The sequence below is a fragment of the Heteronotia binoei genome, chromosome 4 (genome assembly GCF_032191835.1).
Source record: "Heteronotia binoei isolate CCM8104 ecotype False Entrance Well chromosome 4, APGP_CSIRO_Hbin_v1, whole genome shotgun sequence".
Taxonomy (NCBI): Eukaryota; Metazoa; Chordata; class Lepidosauria; order Squamata; family Gekkonidae; genus Heteronotia; species Heteronotia binoei.
This window is the reverse complement of record NC_083226.1, coordinates 21,076,005-21,086,680: the sequence shown is the minus strand read 5'-3', so window position 1 is coordinate 21,086,680 and position 10,676 is coordinate 21,076,005. Positions and strand designations below refer to the sequence as shown.

The 10,676-nt window shown below is 48.2% G+C and overlaps 1 protein-coding gene across 7 annotated transcripts in view; it reads right to left on the bottom strand.

Annotated features, from left to right (window-relative positions):
- Positions 1-2,348: 2,348 nt before the first annotated feature.
- The window catches only part of CHD4 (chromodomain helicase DNA binding protein 4), a 40,180-nt gene continuing 31,852 nt past the window's right edge, over positions 2,349-10,676 (bottom strand). For all 7 annotated transcript variants that reach the window (XM_060236904.1, XM_060236907.1, XM_060236908.1 and 4 more), the window contains 3 exons: positions 9,106-9,301; positions 3,074-3,249; positions 2,349-2,911 (listed from right to left, as the gene is read on the bottom strand). In XM_060236904.1, coding sequence (XP_060092887.1) covers positions 2,894-2,911; positions 3,074-3,249; positions 9,106-9,301 — 390 coding nt within the window. In that variant the 3' untranslated portion in view covers positions 2,349-2,893. The remainder of the gene's footprint in view (positions 2,912-3,073; positions 3,250-9,105; positions 9,302-10,676) is intronic.

Here is a 10,676-nt window from a genome sequence, read left to right as displayed (position 1 = left end):
CATGTGCAGTGTTACATTCCTTTAAAAAAAAAAAAAAAAAAAAAAGCTCTGCTGTCACACCTCTTTCCACAAATGGTAATGTTTCAACCAAAAAAAGCTGCCAAGTGGGTGCTGCAGTTGTACTGCACTGTGTTTTACTGGCCATGCTGGCACCTAGTTTAAGTATATGACATTTATAGTAAAATCCGACAGTTTTTAGCACACAGATTTCAGAGCTCTCATCTGTTTGCCCCATTAGTCCAGCTATTATTGAAGTTAAGGAAACTTACACATAAGTAAAGAATTTAGGAATGTGGAGAGCAGGCAGGTAAGAGGATGCATATATGCACTCGAGCTACTTGGACTTTTTTTCCAAAGGTTGTAAAGTGTGCCAGCAGCTGCACGTTTTCCTTTGCAGAATTATATTTTTGGCAAAGGACGGTGACTACTATTCAGCCGCTTCCATCCAAATAGAATATGTTATCACCAGTGTTCCCTCTAAACTGAGTTAGTGTGAGCTAGCTCAGTTTTTTCGCCTCTGGCTCATGCATTTTTGTCCTAGCGCAAGAAAAATAGCCCCCGAGAAAATTAATCGATGCAGTAGCTCACAACTTTAATGTCAGTAGCTCACAAAGCATAGTTTTTGCTCACAAGACTCTGCAGCTTAGCGGGAACATTGGTTATCACCCTTTAATCTCATTAGTATACATTTGTTAGTATATGCTAACTCTGAAAGTTGAGCATATCTGTAATCTGTGTTCATCAATGTAAGACAGAACTCCTGGGATCATATGCCAATTTCTTCACAGAAACAACTGTAGCAGAGTAGCCACATTAGTTTGTAACAGCAAACACAAAAAACACAATTTAGGGACACTTTAAAGACCTATGTTGTTAGGCTGAAATAAGAGTTCAGTGGTACCTTCAGCTTTCCATGAGGCTTCAGCTCTAAACAGCCTCACAGAATTAAAAAAAATGCAATTCTCCAGGGTGTTTTTCTTACACAAGCTTGTGCATAACCCAACAATTGATGAGAGGCTGGTATGGAAGCCTCAAAAACCTCACAAGCACAAACTCCTGCCCACAGCTTTAAAATGTCATTTCTACAGCAGAACGTTTGCTGGTCAGAAGCGTAAGTTGCTTCTTGGCAAGGCGGATGTAGACAAGACAAAGAACAAAGCCAAATATTCAGCACCAACAAGTAAACTGCTAGTTTAAACGTTCCTTAGGAACATAAGAGAAGCCATGTTGGATCAGGCCAATGGCCCATCCAGTCCAAGACTCTGTGTCACACAGTGGCCAAAAAACCCAGGCACCATCTGGAGGTCCATTAATGGGGCCAGGACATTAGAAGCCCTCCCACGCACCAAGAATACAGAGCATCACTGCCCCAGACAGAGAGTTCCAACAATATGCTGTGGCTAATAGCCACTGATGGACCTCTGCACCATATGCTTATCCAATCCCCTCTTGAAGCTGGCTATGCTTGTAGCCGCCGCCACCTCCTGTGGCAGTGAATTCTTAGCCTTCTGCTAAGACAAGACAGCAAACCAGTGGCAGTTCAGTGATAGCAAAATAAAAAAACTGCACCTAAAAAACAAAATTATTGAAAAACTGATAATCATGATTTCGAGTCCTTAAGGTTTTTTGTAATTCAGAAGTTGGAGAGATCTGAGTGTAAAGGTGATCCATACAGGGTTTTATTGCAGATAGAGGCTCGATGGATTCATCGCCTCAACTCAATGGAACCCTTTGGCTTGAATCAATCTAATGATTTGTCATGCTATATCTAAATGGTTACTGGAGTATATGTTGTAAAATAGTTTGTTGCGTTTTATAGTCATGGTCCCTTTAATGCGATTATGCGCAACAGCTGTGGTAGAAGTTATATTGCTTGTGAGTGCAAATCAAGCCGTCTCTTGAAAAGAATGTCTAAAGAAATGGGGTGTTTTTGTAAGGCGGTTTCACAATTTCCCTTTTTTTGAATGTTGGTTTGGCTTGTAACTCTTCTATTTTTCCACAGCAAATGGTAAGATTGTCATTCGGCGTGTAAAAAAGCTTTTTTAAGCGGAACGTGGATCATATAGCCGGCAATTGCGTGAAGGAAAATTACCCTTAATTCTGGATATTGACTCTTTATGGATTGATTTGGAAGTATCGTTTTGAATTGTGCTATGTGTCTTTTGTATTATAAGTTTTTCAGTAGTTTTGTTTTTTAGGTGCAGTTGGTTTTTTTATTCTGCTAAGACAAGGCAGATCAGGTTGAAACCTACTCACGCATCCGTAAAAGCACACACTCTCACTTTGTGCACAGGCTGAAAAGTGCCGCAAAAGATACCCCCGCCCCCAAATACTTTGACAGAGCCAAATAAAATACAAGGAAACTTTTATTTTCAACTTTATCAAGATTTTTTTGTCTTTTTTTTCCAGCTGTTTCAGAGGACAAGTCTAGTCAGGTTTTTTGTTTTAAGTTTTGTTTTTTTTTATTAAAAGGATCTTGATGGAGGTAGCTGTGTCTGTCCTGACGTTTGCTTGCGCTCATCTTGGTAAACAAACTCAAAATAAAATTAAAATCTAGGAAGAGTGGGGCCCAAGGTGGTGAGCGTTGCAGCCAGGTCTCTGCGTGGCGCTGCAGCCTCCAGTCACTATGTACAGAGTCCGTCCGGTGCTTCCCCCTCCACGCCCTCACCCCGATGCCGTCCAAGTGCGCCCGGCAGCTTAGGGCAAGGGGGGAGAAACCCGTGCCCTCCTTTCTCCAGCCATGTCCCCCCACCCAAAGCAGAGAGGGACACAGTCTGGTCAGGAGTGCCAGGAAAGGAGGGGAAGGGAGAAGGGGGGGGGCAGAATTCAGAACAAGGGCGTGGTGTCTGTCACTTGAGCTGAATTACTCGGTCGGCGGCACGGTGCACGTATCTCATTGTTGCTGAGCCACCTGGCCACGGAGGAGGGGGTAAAATGGGAGGAGGAAGAGGAAACAAAAGTTAACAAAGATTCAGGATGCAGGCGGGGGCAGTTGTTGCCATGGGCCCCCTTCCCTCTGGTTTGTGGGTGGGTTTAGGGGAGGGAGAGAAGGCAGGACTGACTGGCTGCTTACCTGCTGGGGAGGCGGCGGAGGAGGAGGCTCGCTGCTACGGTTGGCCAAGCGACTGAGGATGTTGCGCTCCGACATCTGGAGGCGCACAGCCACAGGGGGAATGCGGGCGATCGTGGCGGGCAGCCGCGTCACGTCGGCCTTCATGTCGCTCAGCAACTCCTCCAGCTGCTTCAGCACTGGAAGAGAAAAGGAAACTCTGGGCTTACCTGTGGATTTCTGTTCTCCTCATGGGGGGTGGGGAGTGAGTGGAGGGGGAGAAGGCAGCCGGTGCAAGAGCAGGCATTCCCCATCTGGGGCTGGGAAGGCAGGCCCCATGTTCTGAACTGTGTAAACCCCTGGCTCCCCAGACACTGAAGCTGAGAACATGCCCATGCCCAAGGAGAAGAAAAATCTAGCATCTGTGAAACCAACAGCTGAAACCAGCTGGAGATCAGCTGCAGATGTGGCAAAGAATCAAAATATAAATATAAAGAAGACAGGAGGAGAAGGAGAAGAAGAATTGCAGATTTATACCCCGCCCTTCTCCCTGAATCAGAGACTCAGAGCGGCTTACAATCTCCTATGTCTTCTCCCCCCACAACAGACACCCTGTGAGGTGGGTGGGGCTGAGAGGGCTCTCACAGCAGCTGCCCTTTCAAGGACAAGTCCTGCAATAGCTATGGCTGACCCAAGGCCATTCCAGTGGGTGCAAGTGGAGGAGTGGGGAATCAAACCCAGTTCTCCCAGATAAGAGTCCGCACACTTAACCGCTACACCAAACTGGCTCCAAAGGCGGGCAAAGTGACTACACCAAAGGCGGGCAAAGTGACTGAGGGGCACCAACTCCCTTACAAGCAAGGCCCCTGCCAATAAATCTGCACAATGGGTCACAGCAGCAGCACACGGTGGCCTTCGCATCCCTCCTTTCCCTGAGGAGAACAGAAATTCACAGGGAAGCTCAGAATTTCCTTCTCCCCTCAAGGGGAGGAGGGCAGGTAACCCTGTAATGTTACCAGGGGGCAGGCGACTCCGTAGCCAAGAACTCTCATCAGGCCACCACAGATGGTTGCAAGCTCATCATGTGGAAGCCTTGTCTACCAAAGGCTGCCCCCCAAGCCAAGGCAAAAGGATTTTCTCTGCATGGCCTACAACCGAACCCCAGGGGTCACTTTCTGTATCTTCTTCAGGGGAAGTCTCTCCAGGGTGGTCATGGAAACAAGGAATGCACAAGACCCCACAGGTACTGGAAAAGCACTATGTGAATAGCCAAGGAGCATTTTCTCCTGAAGCCAGTATGCCAGAAAAGGGCTTGGCCCCGTCCACAGAACACTTGACAGACCTGCAGATGTTGAACTTATGTCGCTCGTTTCCACACAGGAAGGATGGACTGCTAGTAAAAGGAAGAGGGAATTCATTCCTGTGGAAGGCAGTCCCAATGGGAATCCAAATCACTATCCGAAAGTTGTCCCAACTGACCATCCCAGAGGATTACAGGACTTCCAACTCCAGCCAACAGGGTGTGCTTACAAGATTTGCGGTGCACCCAAGGATGGCTTTCCAGGTGACACAGTTTAATCCTTGGCCAATAAATCAAGTGTCTGGAGTTATCTCTCAGTTCTGAAGGTGTCCTACTTAAGACTCCAAAATCCACCTGATGGTCTACAGTAAGAGGTCCAAAGCTTCTGGAAAAGATCACTGCATCTGTCAGATTTAAGTGCCACTGGGTGCAGAACATCATTTCTGCCCATTACTGGTGAACATTAATGGGTAACCTTTTGGAGAAGAGACAGAAACCGTGTGGCTGATCAAATCCAACTGCACTGCTTCTGCTTTTGAAACCTTAAACCAAAGTTCGCCACATGACAGCAAACCTTTTTTTTCATTGTCTGATGAAGTGTGCATGCACACGAAAGCTTGCATTCTGAATAAAACGTGGTTGGTCTTAAAGGTCCTCGGGGACTCCAGCTAGGCAAATGTCTTGTCCTGCTTGCTTCTGCCCATGAGAAGAAGGGAGGTGTGAGGGGTCTAGATCAGCTGCATAAGTGGAGAAGTACCAGTCCCAGCCTAGATCCAACTCCTTGGGCTTCCCAGCTGCTGCTGGCCAGCAACTGTGATGGCCATCTTCTGCGGGGGCCCTCTTTGATGGGTAATCTTCCAGATCAGATGACAGGACAAAAAAACAATTCTTAAGGAGCCGGCAAACTTTTCCTGAAGCCAGATGTTCAACAACTGGATCCGAAAGTCTAGAAACAAGAGACTGTATGGCCCGGACCTTGTCCCTGACAGGAGAAACAATCTGAAACAAAGTTTCCCAGAGCTTCAGCCAAGGATGGCAAACATGACCTGGGGGAGTCGTTCAATGCCATCCCTGATGTATCCAGCGAGCTTCTTTCTCTTCCAGTTAATCAGAAATCCACATCTCTGCAGTATGGAGATGATGGAAGCCATGAATCCCTGGCATTGTTCCCAAGGTCCTATTCCTGCCTGACCACCGCCGCTGGGGCAGAGGATGTTCGTGAATACTTTGGAGCCCAAGAGGAAGTGCAAGGAAGAATCTGCAATGTCCACTCTGGACTGGGTGAAAATGAATCAAGGCTAGGTCTAAATCTTCCATCTCCGATCGTAAAAGACTTAAGACAGTCTTCCCATGCGCTTGACCAGCAACTGGATGACATGTGTCAGATCCAGGGGAGTCCCATTTTACTTCAGCTGTGCCAAAAAAACCACCAGACTCCTTTTGTAACAGGTTCAGTGGACTAATTTCCAGCAACGAAAAGTCAGCTCTGAAGCTCCAGCGACGTCTAGAAGGACTGTTGGATGCCAGAAGAATCCACTTCTCCGCAATCTGGTTAAATCCAAATAATAGATTCTGGAAAACAATGCTTATGTTCACTGGTGGTGTTTTCTCTAGCAGAAATCTTGCTGGAAGGAGATGGGGTGGAGGGAGAAATGCGCGTGGCTTAGCTTCTTTCTGCCACGGCTGAGAGGCAGGGATGGCTTATTTGCTGCTTTTGTCGCTATATGGAGATGAAGTCCACGGAAGTGATCTTCAATCAAATGAGGGCACTTTTTTTGAGGCGCGGTACCTGATCTTCGGTTTCCACTACAGCTGTCTCCCAGGGGTCCCCAAAGGGCTTGCAATCCAAAGTGAGACCCAGAATGCTCTTTGTCTTTCTGTCCAGGTCAACCTTGCTTGGGATCTCACCAACCCATGTGAGGTCAACAGAGCATCTTACAGATATTCTAGAGCAGGGGTGTCAAACATGAGGCCTGGGGGTCAAATCAGGCCCCCAGAGGGCTCCTATCAGGCTCGTGTTGTCTGCTTCCTACTCCCTCTCTCTTGTTTCCTTCTGCATCACAACGTCTTTACCAGGCTTGCTCAATTGCACAGGAGCTACAGAGCAAAGCTCCTCTCTTGGGGAGGAAGTGGAGGAAGGAGAGCTAGCTTTGCCAGGCTCTCTCAATTGCACAGCAGAACTACTGAGCCAAGCCTCTCTTCTTTCTGTTGGCTAAGGCTCAACAAGCCAGTGAGGTGGATTAGGCTGAGTGTGCATGTCTGCGTTCTTTATAAAGTTTATATCTTGCCTACTAGGCATTATATTTTATGACACACATGGCCTGGCCCGGCAAGGTGAAGATCTGGCCCTCATAACAAATGAGTTCGACACCCCCTATAATCTAGAGCAATTGACTCCCTCTGAAATTATCTCTGGAGACAACAAAGACACTACGGGAAAGAGCAGAGGAGTAACCTAGGGCAGCTTTGGACCTGTGGTCATGCAATTCATCAGCCCCCAGGGGAAGTGGGAGTGGTTCAAGCCAGATCTTGCATGATGCCCTCTGGGCAGAATTTGTTGCAGGAACGGCCCAATGGGATAGTTTTGCTACTGCTGATTTCAGAGGGCCTCACTGAAACAGGGTAAGATGGCATGGAGCAGGTGGGCAGGGCAACACGGAACGGCATTTTGGACCATGGACGCAGTCCCTTGGGCTGCTCCCGAGCAAGACCTCATGGTTCATCACAACCCTGTTGGACTAAAGGGCTTGCTACAGCCAGTCAGAAGCTTGGGGTGGGGGGGGACCGTCTTAGGCAAAAATGTCTGTCCCTAGCTACATTCACGATAGCCTTCTCGTCTCCAGAACGCTCTGGCCGCAGTAGAAGCTGCGGAGGCTCAGTTCCCGCAAACAGGATGGATCTGAATCAGCCTAAGCTAAGGAAGGTGCTTTGTGATCAGAAAGATTTCTTTCCCAGAAGCGATGCTGGGAAAATGTTTGGATTCTCTCTTCCTACGCCTTTATGGTGACGTTTATCTTAGGCAGAGCTTTTTCTGTAGCAGGAACTACTTTGCATATTAGGCCACGCACCCCCGATGTAGCCAGTCCTCCTGGAGCTTACAGTAGGCCCCGTAAGCTCTTGGAGGATTGGCTACATCAGGGGAGTGTGGTCTAAAATGCAAAGGAGTTCCTGCTACAAAAAAAGCCCTGATCTTAGGGATGTGGGAGGCGGGTGCCACAAATGTCAAATGAGTGCTCCAAGCATGGTGCTAGATGAACTTGTAATCTGCAACTGGCTCTGTAAGGTGTGACATTAGCTCCCCACCTGCAATTGGGGATAAGGCTGAGAGAACTGTGTCTTGCCAGTAAGATAGTGGCAGAGATGCTCTCAAGAAAACTTAAGTTAGCCACTACACGCTTTGGGGGAGGGCTCAAGGCGAAGCCATCCGTTGATGCACCAGTAGCCACATTTCTGGTCTGCTACCCCCTGCCTGCCTGGATGCTTGACAAGATGACGCACCAGGTCTACATCTGTCTGGGAAGGGGCAACTATGCACAGAAGGACCTCTTCTCCGACTTCTGCTCCTAGAACACCTGAAAAATTAGGACCTTTCCCCCCTCTATTGCAGGAGGAAGGGTTCCTCCTCCGAGAAACTCCTCAGGCAGACAAGAAGACAGGATGAGAAGGCAAGAAGGCTAAGGAGGTTAAGGGAAAAGCTACTATGATTCCTTGCAGAAAGATGTAGAAGTAGTATTCTTCTCCCCACTGGCTACTAAAGCCAGCTTGGTGTAGTGGCTAAGTGCGCAGACTCTTATCTGGGAGAACCAGGTTTGATCCCCCACTCCTCCACTTGCAGCTGCTAGAATGGCCTTGGGTCAGCCATAGCTCTCAGAGGAGTTGTCCTTGAAAGGGCAGCTTCTGTGAGCGCTCTCTCAGTCCCACCCACCTCACAGGGTGTCTGGTGGGGGGAAAGAAGATAATGGAGACTGTAAGTCACTGTGAGATTCAGAGTGAAGAGGAAGGTATAAATCCAATATCATCATCATCTTCTACTGGGTTGGGCGCTAGAGCCTCTGAGGAGGACAGGTGGCCACCTCACATTCTAGAGGCATCACTCTCATGGGCAAGGTGGGCACCTTGGGGATGTCTACCTGGATTTCCAGAAGACATTTTCAAACTGAGCAAGATCATGATTGATTAGACTTCCACAGACTCTCCTTCACCCTGCCAAGGCAGCAAATGCCACACAAGAGAAGCATCAAACTGTTTGCATTCCACAGAAAGCAAGGAAAAGCTGAACAGAGCTCAGCTGCCCCAGAGGAGGTGTCTGTTCAGCAGTGAAGCTTCACTGCAACCTTCAGCCATGGCCATTGTGCCAATGCTAGATCAGGCTGGAGCAGACGGATAAGTCCCACTGCCATACCTGTCTGCTACAAGTCTGTTTACCTGCCTAGAGTTTTGGGGGTTTTGCTTAGTGACCTCTCAAATACCAGCCCTACTAGAGCCTGCCTCCCCCAATAAAAGCAGGAAGCAGTCTGGGGAGCTGAGGGGAGAAGCCCCTCCTCCTGCTTCTCCAGTTCAAACCTGGAGTCTTGCTTTCCCAGCCCCGGAGGAGGGACTTTTCCCCACTGCTGGCTGCCTTCTCCCTTTGAAGGGGGGGGGGGACATGGACAGTGTGCAGAGGATGGGGGGAGGGGGGGAAGGGGCCAGTGGCATGCCATGCAAGCCCGCCCGTGTGCCCTCCCTGGTGCGCAACCCTCTCGCTGCCTCTCCTCACCTTTGTGAAGCACGGCGTTGGCCGGCTTGTTCCCAGCCATAGACTCCTTGGACAGGTGCTGGTGGCTCTCGGCCAGGCACTCGACCTCGGCGAAGCGCGTGTTCAGGGCCATGGAGGGGTGGGATGGATCTTCCGACATGTTCAGGTAGGCAGCTCTCCGGAGCTGCTCCTCGATCACCAGCGCCTGTTCCAGCAGCTGAAAAAGTCCAAGCATCGCGGACTCAACTCCCAGTTTCACACTCCTGGGCCAAAGCTGGGGCTTGGCTCCCTTCCAGAGCCGGATTAACAATTAGGCCAAGTGGGCACTGGCCTATGGGCCCCCATGCCTTTAGGGGCACTGGGCCAACTTTTCCCCCTGGTTTCCCCCCTGCTTGCAGCCCTCCCAGCTTGCCTGGGCAGCCAGCAACTGAGCTGCTCTTTGCCCAGCTGGTCTAGTGAGGCTGCCGCTGGCGTTGTCGTCTAGTTTGCCTCTCCCCTGCAGCTTAGCAAAGGGGGCTTTTAAGAAGGTGCCTCTAGGCTGCAGCGGGGGCCACGGGCAGTGGGGTGGGTGCTCAGACTCTGAGATAATTTGCCAGGGGGCCCCCAAGATTTTGATTGTTTAGAGGCCTCCACAGGACTTAATCCGGCACTGCTCCCTTCCAACCCAATTATTCTAGAGACAAAGGAGCCAATGCAACTTCCTTACCAAGATTTATGTATCAGCTCCTGTCCCACCACGCTTACACAGTAACCTACTTGGGTGGGGGGGGGGTTATACTGATGAAGATATTATCTGCAGGATTTTAGTTCCTCTCCCCCATTTCTCTCATTCAAGAGTCTAATAATTTCACCCCTCCCAAAATTTCTAATAATAATTCCGCTGTTCCCTTTGTCTGATATCTGACTGGGCTACTGCTGTTGAATGAGAGTCGTCTTTCTATGTACAACACTCTCATTTACCAAGAGTCTCCAAAACCCCTATATCCAGATGCGGCTATCTTTTCCCATGCACGGTGCATGTCTGCTGACAGAGTACTGAAACAGTAGCAGCTCCCACCACCACCACAATGGCCAAAGGAAGGTTTAAAAGGCATCTTTACATATTTCTTCCATTTGTACAGGAAGGCTTATTTCAGGTCAAGAACCTGTGTGTTTCTTTCATATTAAAAATGGCAAGAAACATGCAAAATTTATTTTCAAACTGTATTTGAGATAAGATATGGAACACGACAGAACATGTAATCTCTAATCATCTACAAACTTTTAAAATTATGACCTTTTGGTATTTAACTCCTCAAAAATTTATCTGTGATAAATAAAAAATGTAAAACCATATAGCTGGAGAAATTCCAAGGAAATTGGTACATGTGTACATTGATGGATAGAATGTCCAAAAATCCAACCTCTTTGGAGAAGAGAATTTTAAAAATTCAAGATATAACTGGACAACAAACAAATCTCTCTCCAGAATAATTGCTTTTAAATTTAAGGTTGGAACATAAAACAACGAAAAGAATTCAAAAAATAATAATGCTATATGTATATGTGGCTAAAAAGGTTATGGCAACAAACTGGAAAACAGAAAAAAAATT